Genomic DNA, 16,280 nt, shown 5'->3' with positions numbered 1-16,280 from the left:
CCTCAATCACTTCTAATGATTCTCTCTGTCCTCACTGCCATGCTCTGACGTCACACTACGTCTGCAGAGGAGCGGGGCTGTCGATAGCGCCCCTGCCAACCAGCCAGCTGTTTTATTTTATTTTTTTTTGTCTAGCTGTGCGTGGCCGGGGCCTCACCACCCCCGGTCGAGAGGCATCAGGTGTACCCTTGATGGTCACTGACAGCTGGCCTAGCACCCAGGTTCATGTCCACTAAATATCCCACCCCCTGGACTCACTCCAATTTTTGCCTGGGCTCACTTGCTTCCTCACTTCCTCACTTGCTTCCCAAGTTTGGAGTTTTTTTTAAAAGAAAGTGTGGATGACCGACGGACTGTAGTGTGCAACGTGTGCCACGCCAGGATCAGCAGGGGAGCCACCACTACTAGCCTAATCACTACCAGCATGCGCAGGCACTCAGTGGAACTAAGGCCGTTCAGTGACTGCAAGTCACTCCCCTGCTCCTTCCCCTGTGTCAGGTGCTGGCTCTGTCAGTCCCCCCGCCCAGGCCCCAGGCACGAGCGCCTCCCGCCCTACACGCACCCCTTCACCTCCACTATGCTCCACACCCTCCAGCAAGGTGTCCAAGCGCAGCGTTCAACTGTCCCTGCAGCAGACCTTAGAAAGGAAGTGCAAATACACTGCCACTCACCCGCATGCACAAGCCCTAAATGTGCACATAGGCAAACTGCTGAGCTTGGAGATGCTGCAATATCGGCTGGTAGAGACAGAGGCTTTTAGGAACCTCATGGCGGTGGCTGTCCCTCGGTATGCTGTCCCCAGCCGCCACTACTTTTTACTGTGTGCTGTCCCAGCCCTACACCAGTTGTTGAGCGTGTATGGCCTGAAGAGGGTGAATCGGTGGAGGATGAGGAGGAGGAAATTATAGCTAGTCGGGAGAGGGAGTTCTTCCGTGTTGGGACCCTGGCGCACATGGCTGACTTTATGTTAGGCTGTCTTTCCCGTGACCCTCGGGTTAAAAAGTTTTTTTGACAACACAGATAACTGGGTATTCACCCTCCTGGACCCTCGGTACAAACAGAACTTTTCCACTCTCATTCCTGCCGGGGGAACGCAGTATGAGAGTGAATCAATATCAACAGGCCCTGGTGCAGAAGCTGAAAATGTACTTCCCATCTGACACCACTAGCGCCAGAGGACGTAGTTCTGTGGGCCAAAGAGCGGGGGAGAGGAGCGGTGGAGCAGGCAGCTTGTCAAGGGGCAGGGGAACACTCTCCAAGGCTTTTGACAGTTTCATGGCACCCCAGCAAGACTATGTCAACCGTCCCCAGTCTAGACAGAGTAGGGTCTGGCATAATTATTGGGAGGCTCAATTGCTTTCTCACTCACTTCTAATGGTTCTCTGTGTCCTCACTGCCATGCTTTGATGTCACACTACGTCTGCGGAGGAGCGGGACTGGTTGCTGGGGGCCCGCTGATCGCGCCCCCGCCAACCAGCCAGCTTTTTTTTTTTTTTTTGTCTAGCTATCCGTGGCCGGGGCCTCACCACCCCGGGTCGAGAGGCATCAGGTGCACCCTTGATGGTGACTGACAGCTGGCCTAGCCAGTTAGCTGTCAGCACCCAGGTTCATGTCCACTAAATATCCCAGCCCCTAGACTCACTCCAATTTTTGAGTGGGCTCACTTGCTTCCTCACTCACTTTTAATGGTTCTCTGTGTGCTCACTGCCATGCTAGGTCTGGTATAATTTTTGGAAGGCTGACTGGCTACCACTTCTACCTTGTTCATTCTGTCCTCACCGCCATGCTGTGTCAGGCTGAAATTTTTGGCTGGTTCATAATATGCTACCTTTGTTTTAATGGTTCCCTGTGTTCTCACTGCCATGCTGTGTCAGGCTGAGTTTTTGGGTGGTCCCTATGCCTACCTCTGTTTTAATCAGGCTGTTGCACAGAATTAGGCATAATGGTGTCATTAGGCAGCCTCAGAGGCATGCATACATGCTGCCCCTGCTGTTTCCTGTCCATTTCCGTTGTGTTTCCATAAATTTCTGAGGTTGACAGGTTTTCACACGACCTTCCCTCTACCGAAATTGGGTCCCCTGCAAAAATACTTGAGTCTCCCATTGACTTCAATTGGGGGTCGTTACTCGAAATGAGCATTCGAGTATTGGGAGATATTCGTTTCGAGCATTTTAGTACTCTCTCATCACTAGACAAGACTGGTGGTAGCGCTTACCTCGTCTTCTCCCAATAAGCTGTTTTCCAGATGTTCCAAAAAATCGGAAAGGGGATTCATCAGAGAAAATGACCTTCCGCCAGTCCTCAGCAGTCCACTCCCTGCACCTTTCCCCCAGTCCTCAGCAGTCCGCTCCCTGTACCTTTCCCCCAGTCCTCAGCAGTCCACTCCCTGGACCTTTCCCCCAGTCCTCAGCAGTCCACTCCCTGCACCTTTCCCCCAGTCCTCAGCAGTCCGCTCCCTGGACCTTTCCCCCAGTCGTCAGCAGTCCACTCCCTGGACCTTTTGCAGAATATCAGTCTGTCCCTGATGTTTTTTCTGGAGAGAAGTGGCTTCTTTGCTGCCCTCCTTGAGACCAGGCCTTGCTCCAAGAGTCTCTGCCTCACAGTGCACGCAGATGCACTCACACCTGCCTGCTCCTTTTCTCTCCCATGGACCCGGAAGTGAGGGAGATCGCAGGACGGTGGCCGGAGGTGACGGAGGCGCAGATGGCGAGCGAATCAAGTGGCGATGGTTACCGGAGGGATGGTGAGTAAGAACTATGTGTGTGTCTGTGTTTTTTTTTTTTTGTTTTTTTTTTTGCAGGTACCGCAAGAGTTGTTCTTTTAAGTGCCTTCCACTGAAAGGGTAAGGAAGTGTCATCAGTGGCATGGGTGGAGAGATAGTCCATTATTTCCTTTCTAATATCAGCCTGACAAGCGACATCTTTAAGTAAGTTGGGATTCAGCCTCCAGGACCACTCCTGAGGAGCAGCATCAGGAAGGGTCAGTGTCAGTGTGATTGGGGAGTGATCAGCCTATGTCATGGGTTCTATGGAAGAGTGAGGGTGCCAGGGGAACAGGTGGTGGTCTATCAGGAAATAATCTATCCTCCTGTGGGAATCGTGCACTCCAGAGTAGTAGGTGTAATCCCTCACTCCCGAGTGCAGGATCCGCCATACATCAACCAACCTGTGTTTGAAGAGGAAGTTCTTAAAGGAACGCACCTGGGAAGACCTGCCCGAAGAAGAATCAAGTATTCGGTCCAAGACCAGATTGAACTCTCCAGCTGTGATCAGGAGTCCCTCCAAAAATCTGGCTAGCTCCTCAATGAACTGGTGTCCCATTTGTACCTGCTGATGATTAGGAAAGTAGAAGTTAGCAATGGTAAACAGACGTCCTGCAACCTGCAGTTTCAGGAAAAGATACCGTCCCCACGGGTCCGCTAGCGTGTTGAGTACAGTTGCCAGCAAGGATTTATGGATGCCTATGCTAACACCCTTTGTCCTTGCTTCAGGATTGGTGCTGTGGTACCACTGAGAGAAGTACCTATTTGCATAACCGGGATATGGCCAGTTTTGAAATGAGTTTCCTGCAATAATGTCATAGGACATGTGTCCGCTGCTTGTGCATATGGTATAGGAGTTGAGATCGCTTCTTAGGCTTTTTAAGGCCTCTGATGTTCAATGAAGTGACCTTTAGGGAAGCCATACCGGCCAACTATTTGGGTGCGGTCTTAGGGATGGGCGATGAGAGAGGAGTACGGGAAGGGGGGAAGGATAAGAGGGAAAACCTGGAAGGGCAGAGGCAACAAAAGAAAATAAGAGAAAGGGAAAAGAGACTCTGAGAGAAGGTAAAAAGAAGTGAAATGTAGAAAAGAGCCGTCAGAAGAAAGTGGAAGGACAGAACTATAGACAGACTGTCCACCTCGGGCCACTAAGGGCCAAGGGTAGAAAAAGTAATTGCAACGTTGGGTCAATATACCCCGCTGCAAAACTTAGTTGGAGAGGTGACTGGGAATGTGCTGACACGTAGACCAAAGTCCCGTCTCCCAGAACCTGCAGCTACAAGATCCCACCAAAAAACGGATAGCGGGAGAAAAAACAGTGAGAACATCAAATAAATGGTGAAACGCAACCCTCAATGAGCCACACAATGTAGGTGGAGAGGGGGGGGGGGCAAGGAGAGAGGAAGGGAAATCAGGGCATTGGTCCGGTGGTGGTGGTGGTGGGGGTAGATGGGGGGTGGGGTGAGGGGGGGGGAGAGGTCATATGATGCAACATAACACCCTGAAATGAAAAGATCCCCACCCCTTAAAGCAAAGTTAAAAATCACAGTATGCAAAGTGTCTCCAATAATGAACAAAGACTGTAGAAGCCTGTAGTAGGGGGCAGATAAGGTGAACGGCGTATAGCATATAGGCATATGGCAAAAAACATAAGGCACATGACAGAATGGAGATCAGCAATATTAGCATCAACCAAACCAATGTGGAGTGATGCACTCCTAACCGGACTGTCTGTGTATGAGGACATTGGTTCCTAAACATAGAAAAAAAAAAGGCTGTCAATCTTCAGGTCTGGTCGGGCCGCGGTCAGAGGAGCGGCGCCTCCATCTCCGGCTCGGAGGTGGACCCAGAGCAGCTCCGGCGCCTCTGCGGATGATCCGTTGCTGCAGCGGAGGAAGGGGTGGCCAATCGGTGATGTTGACCGGAGGTAGTTGCAGGTCCTCTAGAAGTTGGGGTAGGTCAGTGGGGGTGCGCAGGTGGAACACGCGGTTTCCCCTCCGTATCTGTAGCTGGAAAGGCCCCAAGAGTATCGGAGTCCCTTTTCTCTGAGGAGGGCAAGCAGTGGGCGTAGGGCTCTGCGTTTGGCCAAAGTAGTGTGTGACAAGTCAGTGAGAAATAGCACGGTCACACCATCAAAATCCACTGAGCCCGCTTCCCTGGCCTTGTGCATGATGTCTTTCTTCACCTGAAGGAGGTATTCTGCACACAATGTCTCTCGGTCTGTCGGGATCGGTGCTAGGGGGGCCTAGGGTCCTATGCGCACGATCAATGTCCAGCGCAGCCGTTGGCGGTCTCCCCAAGAGGGCATTAAAGATGCCTTGGAGGGTCGGCATGATATCAGGTGGCTTAACCGCCTTAGGGATCCCCCTCACCCTGATGTTATTGCGGCGATTCCTATTTTCAGCATCGTCAACCATGTCGAACAAAGCTTGAATTTGGTGGGAATGCAGGTCTAGCTGCTGCTGGTGTGTGAACTGAGCTGTATGCAGGTCTGTTGTAGTCTGCTTCAGGGTTTGTACAGTGGAGGATAGGGACCCAATGTCCTCTTTTTAGGATCTAATTTCGGCTTTACAGACGGCTTCCATCCTTGTAATGTAGTCCTCCATATCAGCCTTAGTGGGAATGGCTGCCATGTGAGCCTGCAGTGTGAGGAGATCTACTCCCTGAGAAGGGAGGGGGGGTATGCGCTGCTGCGCAGCACCTGCCCGAGTGGTGTCCGAGGGGACCTGGGACCCTGTGGCCCTCAACAATGGTGGGAAGTCCTGGGAGAGGGTGAGAGACGGAGAGGCTGCAGTCACCTGGGGAGCCTGCCGGGGAGTCGCCGGAGCAGAGCGGGCAGCCATCTTGCTTTGTCCAGGAGGAGACGAAATGCTGGATTCCACTGCGGGTCCGGCCCGATGTCGCTGCGGGTGAGTGCAGGAGGCCTTTGCGGGGCTTGCCCGGCATATGGGCACTGTTTTTCCGGCTATTAAAAGCTTCTGTGCAGGCTCTGGCCCGGCAGCAGGACAGAGCTCTGTCTAGGTGCATCCGCTCGGCGCCATTACCAGGCCACACCCCCCAGTCTCTATAACAATATACTGGAGCGGTCAGATCTCCCCTGTGGTGAATACGTCACTACCTCCTTCAGTCTCTATAACAATATACTGGTGCGGTCAGATCTCCCCTGTGGTGAACACGTCACTACCTCCTCCAGTCTCCATAACAATATACTGGAGCGGTCAGATCTCCCCTGTGGTGAATACGTCACTACCTCCTTCAGTCTCTATAACAATATACTGGTGCGGTCAGATCTCCCCTGTGGTGAACACGTCACTACCTCCTCCAGTCTCCATAACAATATACTGGAGCGGTCAGATCTCCCCTGTGGTGAACATGTCTCTACCTCCTCCAGTCTCCATAACAATATACTGGAGCGGTCAGATCTCCCCTGTGGTGAACGTGTCACTACCTCCTCCAGTCTCTCTATAACAATATACTGGTGCGGTCAGATCTCCCCTGTGGTGAACGTGTCTCTACCTCCTCCAGTCTCTCTATAACAATATACTGGTGCGGTCAGATCTCCCCTGTGGTGAACGTGTCTCTACCTCCTCCAGTCTCCATAACAATATACTGGAGCGGTCAGATCTCCCCTGTGGTGAACGTGTCTCTACCTCCTCCAGTCTCTCTATAACAATATGTGTTCTTGAGATATCCAGCACTGGTCATACTGACGTTACTCTCCGTCTGTGGGTGAAGGTTATTTTTAAGCAGAAGCAGAAATTACATCCTGCTCCTCAGATCATAAGATTGTTTTTCTCCACTTATGTCTCATCCCGTGAGGAACTTACAAATATCTCCTAACTTTATTTTGCAGAGGTCTCCATACAAAATGGACCACTTCCCAAGAGCAATGAGTGCTGGACCTCAAGAGAGATCAAACAGCCAGGTGAGATACAGAGGGGAGCAGAGGACTGTGGGGGAGGGGGGAGCAGAGGACTCTGGAGGAGGGGGGGGGCAGAGGACTCTGGAGGAGGGGGGGGGCAGAGGACTATAGAGGAGGTTAGGGGGAAACAGAAGACTCTGGAAGTTGTCGAGCAGAGGACTCTGGATGGGACTGAAGAGCATTGAGTGGACAAAGTTGTCTACATTCATGACCAAAAGTTTTGAGAATGACACAAATCTTCTATTTTCCCATGATCTTCTGCCCTCTGGTTTTTCTGTGTGTTTGTCAGATGTTTTTATCACATACAGAAATATAATTGCAATCATATTCTGAGTAACAGAATCTTATACTGACAGGTAGATGAGTTACTGCAGCAAGTCTATAATATTTGCAGTGTTGCGGCTTCTTCTTCAGGACCTCTGCAATTCTCCCCGGCTGCTCTCATACAACTTCTGGACCAAATCCTGACTGATAGCCGTCCATTCTTGCACAATCAGTGCTTGCATTTTGTCAGAATTTGTTGGTTTTTGTTTGTCCACCCGTCTATTGATGATTGACCACAAGTTCTCAATGGGATTAAGATCTGGGGAGTTTCCAGACCATGGACCCAAAATCTCTCTGTTTTGTTCCCTGAGCCATTTATTTATCCCCTTTGTTTTATGGCAAGGTGCTCCATCATGCTGGAAAAGGCATTGTTGGTGGCCAAACTGCTCTTGGATGGTTGGGAGAAGTTGCTCTTGGAGGACATTCTGGTCGCATTCTTTATTCATGGCCGTGTTTTTAGGCAAGACTGTGAGAGCGCCGATTCCCTTGGCTGAGAAGCAACCCCACACATGAATGGTTTCAGGATGCCGGTTACAGTTTGCATGAGACAAGACTGGTGGTAATGCTCACCTCGTCTTCTCCGTTTTATTGAGTTTTTCAAAAGTTTTTAAGACATACAAACAATATGCCCAACATAGGCAATAACATCAAGGCATAACATAAGCTAGCCATAAAGAAGACAGGTAGAAAATTGGCAATTCTTCCTTCAAAACCAGTTTAGCCCCGTTAAACATATCGTATGCTACCTAGTCACTGTTTTTCAACAGTTCTTCAAACCGGAGTGTCCCTTTTATTCATTACCAGTTCCCACCCGTCATTTAACCAGTATAGATTAAAGAGTCATAAATCCTAACTTCACACATAACAGACATAGACATAACATTCACAAAAGACAAAGGTAATCCACTCACTTCCCGCACTCCTCCCAACAGCCATTCCATCTAGACTCTCCCAGAACTCGGATCTAGATATGTTATCCAGGGTTGCCACACCTTCCAAAACCATTCCTCTTTATCGTTCAAAATCGAAGAGAGGCGATCATTAACCATGATCCAATTAAGTTTGGACTTTACCAGATCAAGCGGGACTACAGCCTTCTTCCATGAGGTGGCAATGGCTATTTTAGCAGCTAGAAAGAGGTATGCAGCAAAACGTTGAGAGGCTCTTGGCATGTTGGGAATCTTTACATTCAATAATGCGTACTCAGGCAACATTCTAACATTTTAACTTTCGGGCACGCCCACCATGTGTGGAACATAGGGATCTTAGCCCCACATCTACGAAAATAATCTGCTGGATAGTCCGGAACCATTTTTGCTATGCGGACTGGGACCAAGTACCATCTGAGCAAGACCTTATAATTTGCTTCAACCAGGGCCACATTTATAGATATCTTAGCAGTAGCGGTGGCAATGTCTTGCCATTCTCTAGTAGAATGGGACACCTCTAAATCATTTTCCCATTGTATCATGTATGATAGTTTCCCTACGGGAGAGATCAATACATTATACAGGGCGGATAACACATGAGGCCCATTAGCAGAGTTGATACATAGATTTTCAAACATGTACGAAGACGTCACTCCTGTGGCGCCATCTTTTACAGAAGAAATAAAATGGGCTATTTGGTTATATCGAAAATATTCGTTTTCAGGTAGATTAAATTTGGACATTCTTTTGGCCGAATGCCCTTTTGATAAAAGAACTTTCCTATCCTGTAGAGGCCCTTATCCACCCACCATTTAAACTGACTAATCTGTCTCCCCGGAGGAAAGTCTGGGTTTGCAAACAAGGGCGCCGCAGGTGTGTGGTCATACCGTAACCCAAAAGGCTTCCATAGTCGATCCCATAAGGCTAAAGTAGAAGAGAGGAGTGGGCAAAGGATGGTAGGACGTTTGCGCATTGGAATCCATGGTAACAGGTCAATAGGAACCTGAGGGCACGCTTGCTGTTCCACCGCCACCCAAGTTGGGCGAGAGGCTTTTCTATGCAAGGTGACAATTGGTGCAAGGAGAGCAGCGTAGTAGTATTTAGTAATATTAGGGAGGCCCAACCCTCCATTTGTTCTATTGGTATATAATGTTTTTTTAGCAACCCGGCTGCGTCTGGGTCCCCATACGAAAGACAGAATTTCCTTCTGGATGGAGAGTAAAAAGGCGACGGGTCCATCAATTGGGACTGTTCTGAACATATACCTCATCTTCTCCGAATAAGCTGTTTTCCAGATGTCCCAAACAATCGGAAAGGGGATTCATCAGACACAATGACTTTCCCCCAGTCCTCAGCAGTCCACTCCCTGGACCTTTCCCCCAATCCTCAGCACTCCCCTTCTGGACCTTTCCCCCAGTCCTCAGCAGTCCACTCCCTGGACCTTTTCAGCAGTCTGCTCCCTGGACCTTTCCCCCAGTCCTCAGCAGTCCGCTCCCTGGACCTTTCCCCCAGTCCTCAGCAGTCCCCTCCCTGGACCTTTCCCCCAGTCCTCAGCAGTCCGCTCCCTGGACCTTTCCCCTAGTCCTCAGCAGTCCCCTCCCTGCACCTTTTGCAGAATATCAGTCTGTCCCTGATATTTTTTCTGGAGAGAAGTGGCTTCTTTGCTGCCCTCCTTGAGACCAGGCCTTGCTCCAAGAGTCTCCGCAGTCTCACAGTGCACAGTGCAGATGCCCTCACACCTGGCTGCTGTCATTCCTGAGCAAGCTCTGCACTGCTGGTAGCCCCATCCCGCAGCTGACCACACTTCTAAGAGACGATCCTGGCGCTTGCTGTCTTTCTTGGCCGCCCTGGAGCCTTTTGGCAACAATGGAACCTCTCTCCTTGAAGTTCTTGATGATGCGATAGATTGATTACTGAGGTGCAATCTTTCTAGCTGCGATACTCTTCCCTGTTCGGCCATTTTTGTGCAGTGCAATGATGACTGCATGTTTTTCTTTAGAGATAACCATGGTAACAGAAGAGAAACAATGATGCCAAGCACCAGCCTCCTTTTAAAGTGTCCAGTGGTGTCATTCTTACTTAATCATGACAGATTGCTCCATTTACACAGGTGTGGGTGTGGATGAGGACAGGGCTGGAGATCAATCACTGAAATGATGTTAGCTGGTCCTTTTGAGGCTGCAATGATGTTGTAATGTGTTTTGGGGGATAAAGTTCATTTTCTATGCAAATATTGACTTGCAAGTAATTGCTGTTAAGCTGATCCCTCTGTATAACATTCTGGACTATATGCAAAGTGCCATTTTAAAAACTGAAGCAGTAGACTTTGTAAAAATTAATATTTGTATCATTCTCAAAACTTTTGGCCATGACTGTAGCTCTAGAGTGTCACTGCTCTTACAGTAAAGAATCCGCGTGTGTGCTGGTGGTGAAACCTTCTTTCCCCTAGACGTAGAAGATACCCCCTTGTCATGGTTACAGACCTACGGAGCTCTCTATATTTTTTACTGTAAGAGCAGTGACACTGTGGTACTCTATATTCTTTACTGTAAGAGCAGTAACACTATGGAGCTCTTTATATTCTTTACTGTAAGAGCAGTAACACTATGGCGCTCTTTATATTCTTTACTGTATGATTAGATACCCAATTTGTCAATGTGCACTCTATAATCACAAAATCCTAAAGTAATAACTAAAATGTGTACAGTAATACCTCTACATATGACATATCAAATACAATAACACAATACTGAGTTTCAGAAGTAAATCTATCTTTATTATTCACATTTTAAAACCTTGTATATTAAAAGAGAAAGAAACCATACATTAAATAGTGGCAATCCCGGGGGGGGTATACAGTACAATATGTTGTTATAATACTATTTACCCAACTCCGGACAAAGGTTACGAAACGCGCGTCGGGGTGGTGGAGTCCCGGAGGAGTTTTATTTATATATAACAGGTATGGGCAGTCCAGAAAACTGGCCATATTATAATCTGTCATGATGTCCTATCGGAGGGACAGCTCTAGGAAATCAATTGATTATCTAGGCGGCCCAAAACTAATGGCGCCGTGGGCCAGAGTATGACTGCTCTGGATCAACATAGCAGGGTTATACTGTCGGTTGAACTTGATGGACACCTTATTAACTATGTTGCTATGTCACATTATTTTTTTTATTTTCTTCTAGATTTTTCACAGCAGATTTCAACCATGGGACCAGCCAAAAGTCCTCGACTGCAGAGCAAAGTGCCAGGTGACCCCGACTACCATCATCTTCCCATAGTGTCCTTGTATCTATTATCTTTCTGAGAGTAAATTCCAAGGTTCGACAGGAAATGGATGCGGCAGCTAAAGTCTAACCACTGCTTTAATGACCCCAGGGTCTCGAAGGGCCGTATTACACGAAGCGATAATCAGCCGAATCAGGACAGTTTGGCCAATTATCACTCCATGTAACAGAGAGAACGATCAGCCAATGAAACGATCATCGGCTGATTGTTTTTAAATCATCAGGCGTCGGGCACGCACGGCTACGTGTAATAGCTATGTGTAATAGGTCCGTGTAATAGAGATGTGGGCCCAACGGCTGATGACTGTAGTACAAAATAATAAAGTAATAACTCACCATACCATGTTCCCTGTTGTCCTAGAGCCTTTCCCAGTGTCTGCAGCTAAGCCTTCTCTGCACTGATAGGCCACCAGCCGCTCATCCAATCCCAGGCCGAGGTAGGCCCCAGCCGCTCATCCAATCCCAGGCCGAGGCAGGCCCCAGCCGTTCATCCAATCCCAGGCCGAGGCAGGCCCCAGCCGTTCATCCAATCACAGGCCGAGGCAGGCCACAGCCATTCATCCAATCCCAGGCCGAGGCAGGCCCCAGCCGTTCATCCAATCCCAGGCCGAGGCAGGCCCCAGCCGTTCATCCAATCCCAGGCCGAGGCAGGCCCCAGCCGTTCATCCAATCCCAGGCCGAGGCAGGCCCTAGCCGTTCATCCAATCCCAGGCCGAGGCAGGCCCTAGCCGTTCATCCAATCCCAGGCCGAGGCAGGCCGAGGCATGGCTTGCGCACCTCCACTTCTGCCAAGTCACAGAGGGGAGGGGGCTTCGTCACACATCTGGAAGGGGAAGCCCATGATGGGGTATGGGAGTTACCCTCACACCCTTGCTTTGGGTACTCAAGGAAAAACCTCACCCTAATTGTGCATGATATGTCGCTCCAGTGCTGCGTAAAGGCATCAGCGGATCTTTATGCCAGTCACTACTATCGTATATAGTCCCGCACTGAACTGTGTATTATTCGCCCACCCCATAGTATTGAGGGTGGCTGAAAAACTGCCACGCATCTGCTGAGGGTTTTAGGCAGCAACTATTCCCAGATGAATGCACTATAAATAAGGTAACCTGCCACTCAGCAACAGATAGCTGCTGGTAGTAGCTCTAGAAGTTTCTTCTCATCCTTCGTGATATACAGTATACACCATCAACAATTAAAACTTCACACAACAAGTACCCTAACCATTGTATGAGCTCTAAGGACCTTTGTGATATCTTAATAACCCCAAGAACAGTTATTGTCCAGTTACCATGCTTGTCCGCAAAAATGGGACATGAATGGCACAAGTGCCAGGGTTGTAACCCTACAGCTATGGTAACAAGAAGGGAAATGTCCTCCTTGTGAACCATAGTCATAGGGATGTGTGTCTTGATCATCCTGTTCTTGAGGCATGGGTTACACATTGTCTTTTGGCAGGGCATCAAGCTGGTGGGGATAATATATGCCTGTGTTGGAAATGTTTTGCCATGGGCACCAAATTTAACCATGGTGTTGTTCAAATATATCAGAATGGACTATGCGTATTTGTTACGGGATTGTGGGGGTGGGGGTATATTTTATTGTGGATTTTTTTGGATAGAGCCTGGCACGTGCCGATCAGCTGATGTTTCAATCGTCACGCACAGGGGTGGTGAAATCCGGTCCTATCCAGGCTTGATTCCTTTGGAGGAATGTAAGGCATAAGACAGCCTGGTCCTCCTGGGGGGTCACAATGACCCCTGCCGCACTGAACACCCTCTCTCCGATGTAACACTGCTGCCTGGGCATGACAGCAGGGTGAGAGCAAACTCTGCCAGCTGTAGCCAGATGTCCAGCTTTTCTGACTAGAATTGCATTGGGTTTAAAATATTCAGGGGCAAGAGGCATTCCAAATAGGATTTGACCTGGAACTTCGGGTGCTGTCTGATACACCAGTATGGAGCTGCCAGGCCTCTTCCTCTGGTGACTTGAGGAAGTCCCTAATCTTTGATTAGAAGCTCAACTGGATACCACGGCTACTGCTGCATCTCATGCCTCCACTACCAGTCATTGTGGTAGAGTGGTCCTCCTGGCTTGTTGGCGGGTCAGGATGGTGTTGTTCCTAATATGCCTTAAGCAAACGACTACGCAGTAGCTTGCAATAGGGTTTGACTTTGGTGTCCCTGTCCAATGGCGTAAAAAATCCAGCATTTTCCGAAGGTTCAACCAGGTTGGCCAGCCAGTACGTATGGCCCTCCTACGTATGTCTTTCACACGTGTATGTGAGCACATGCACTCTAATAAGCACATGGCCATATGAACGAGCTTCACTGAACGCCTTTCCTAACTCGTATCTTCTGTGTAATTCCAGGGTGCGCTGGGGTCATCCTCTTCAGAAAGAGTCATCCATCATCTTGTGTGTTTCCTGGCCAGAGATGCTACCTGTTGTTGTTTTGGAATACCTCCCCAAATACCTCCTCCACCACCAATTCATCCATCTCCAGGCTCAGATCGACAAGATGGACTGTCACACTACTCTGACACATCGCAGACCAGCCAATTTTCTTGCAGTCCACGTTGATGTTGGGGCTTGCAGAAGGCTGAAATGGGTACATTGTTTCCTTGCCATCTTCAGGAGATCCTTTTAGTCCTGGAAAGGAGCAGAGGAGCCTATGCACAATGAGGTTCAGCATGTGAGCCATGGACGGAATGTGTGTTAGCCCTCCCCGCTGCAGTACCGACACAATGTTACGGCCGTTGTCTGCCACTGCGGTGGCCACCTGCAAATTCCGAGGGGTCAGCCCCTCTAAGATATCGTCCTCCATGGCCAGAAATTCGTTCCCAGTGTGGCTTCTTTCACCCAGGCTGCACAGGTGAAGGACAGCCTGATAGCGTTGGTACATCACATGGACAGGTTATGCAGTGAGGTGATGACCGGACAAGGTGGTGGAGGCTGAGGATGAGGTCTCCGGATGATTCCTTGCAGAATTCTCAAAGGAGATAGCAGTGTGACCTCCGTTACTTGTGTTGCTGCTGCTGCTCTCCAGTAAGGACATTTATCCAGTGGGCAGTCACGGACATATACTGCCCCTGGCCATAGCTCGAATTCTATACATCCACACTTAGGTGCACCCAGTGAGAGACAGAGCTGCAAAGAGTCGCCAACCTTCTTCTGCAGGTACTCGTGCATGGGTTGAACCCCGTGCTGAGTGACCCCCATTATACAGGATGCCAGGGAAGCTGAGTGACCCCATTATACAGGATGCCAGGGAAGCTGAGCCTGAGTGACCCCCATTATACAGGATGCCAGGGAAGCTGGTGACCCCCATTATACAGGATGCCAGGGAAGCTGAGCCTGAGTGACCCCCATTATACAGGATGCCAGGGAAGCTGGTGACCCCCATTATACAGGATGCCAGGGAAGCTGAGCCTGAGTGACCCCCATTATACAGGATGCCAGGGAAGCTGAGTGACCCCATTATACAGGATGCCAGGGAAGCTGATGACCCCATTATACAGGATGCCAGGGAAGCTGAGCCTGAGTGACCCCCATTATACAGAATGCCAGGGAAGCTGAGCCTGAGTGACCCCCATTATACAGGATGCCAGGGAAGCTGAGCCTGAGTGACCCCATTATACAAGATGCCAGGGAAGCTGGTGACCCCCATTATACAGGATGCCAGGGAAGCTGAGTGACCCCATTATACAGGATGCCAGGGAAGCTGGGTGACCCCATTATACAGGATGCCAGGGAAGCTGGTGACCCCATTATACAGGATGCCAGGGAAGCTGGGTGACCCCATTATACAGGATGCCAGGGAAGCTGGTGACCCCCATTATACAGGATGCCAGGGAAGCTGAGCCTGAGTGACCCCCATTATACAGGATGCCAGGGAAGCTGAGTGACCCCCATTATACAGGATGCCAGGGAAGCTGAGTGACCCCCATTATACAGGATGCCAGGGAAGCTGAGTGACCCCCATTATACAGGATGCCAGGGAAGCTGAGCCTGAGTGACCCCCATTATACAGGATGCCAGGGAAGCTGAGTGACCCCATTATACAGGATGCCAGGGAAGCTGAGTGACCCCATTATACAGGATGCTGGGAGGCTGAGTGACCCCATTATACAGGATTCCAGGGAAGCTGGTGACCCCCATTATACAGGATGCCAGGGAAGCTGAGTGACCCCCATTATACAGGATACCAGGGAAGCTGAGTGACCCCATTATACAGGATGCCAGGGAAGCTGAGTGACCCCATTATACAGGATGCCAGGGAAGCTGAGTGACCCCATTATACAGGATGCCAGGGAAGCTGAGTGACCCCATTATACAGGATGCCAGGGAAGCTGGTGACCCCCATTATACAGGATGCCAGGGAAGCTGGTGACCCCCATTATACAGGATACCAGGGAAGCTGAGCCTGAGTGACCCCCATTATACAGGATGCCAGGGAAGCTGAGCCTGAGTGACCCCCATTATACAGGATGCCAGGGAAGCTGGGTGACCCCATTATACAGGATGCCAGGGAAGCTGGGTGACCCCCATTATACAGGATGCCAGGGAAGCTGGGTGACCCCATTATACAGGATGCCAGGGAAGCTGGGTGACCCCATTATACAGGATGCCAGGGAAGCTGAGTGACCCCATTATACAGGATGCCAGGGAAGCTGAGTGACCCCCATTATACAGGATGCCAGGGAAGCTGAGTGACCCCCATTATACAGGATGCCAGGGAAGCTGAGTGACCCCCATTATACAGGATTCCAGGGAAGCTGAGTGACCCCATTATACAGGATGCCAGGGAAGCTGGTGACCCCCATTATACAGGATGCCAGGGAAGCTGAGTGACCCCATTATACAGGATGCCAGGGAAGCTGAGTGACCCCATTATACAGGATTCCAGGGAAGCTGAGTGATCCCCATTATACAGGATGCCAGGGAGGCTGAGTGACCCCATTATACAGGATTCCAGGGAAGCTGAGTGATCCCCATTATACAGGATGCCAGGGAAGCTGAGTGACCCCCATTATACAAGATGCCAGGGAAG

The 16,280-nt window shown here is 49.8% G+C and overlaps 1 protein-coding gene across 4 annotated transcripts in view; it reads left to right on the top strand.

Annotated features, from left to right (window-relative positions):
- Positions 1 to 16,280, top strand: part of LOC138794572 (T-cell differentiation antigen CD6-like) — a 141,512-nt gene that overhangs the window by 100,197 nt on the left and 25,035 nt on the right. For 3 of the 4 annotated variants that reach the window (XM_069973327.1, XM_069973329.1, XM_069973326.1), the window contains 2 exons: positions 6,615 to 6,686; positions 11,128 to 11,193. In XM_069973327.1, coding sequence (XP_069829428.1) covers positions 6,615 to 6,686; positions 11,128 to 11,193 — 138 coding nt within the window. The remainder of the gene's footprint in view (positions 1 to 6,614; positions 6,687 to 11,127; positions 11,194 to 16,280) is intronic. The other variant, XM_069973328.1, reaches the window with a different exon arrangement.

This window comes from Dendropsophus ebraccatus, chromosome 6 (assembly GCF_027789765.1).
Source record: "Dendropsophus ebraccatus isolate aDenEbr1 chromosome 6, aDenEbr1.pat, whole genome shotgun sequence".
NCBI lineage: Eukaryota > Metazoa > Chordata > Amphibia > Anura > Hylidae > Dendropsophus > Dendropsophus ebraccatus.
The sequence above is the reverse complement of the archived record's forward strand: the minus strand, read 5'-3'. Positions and strand labels throughout refer to the sequence as shown.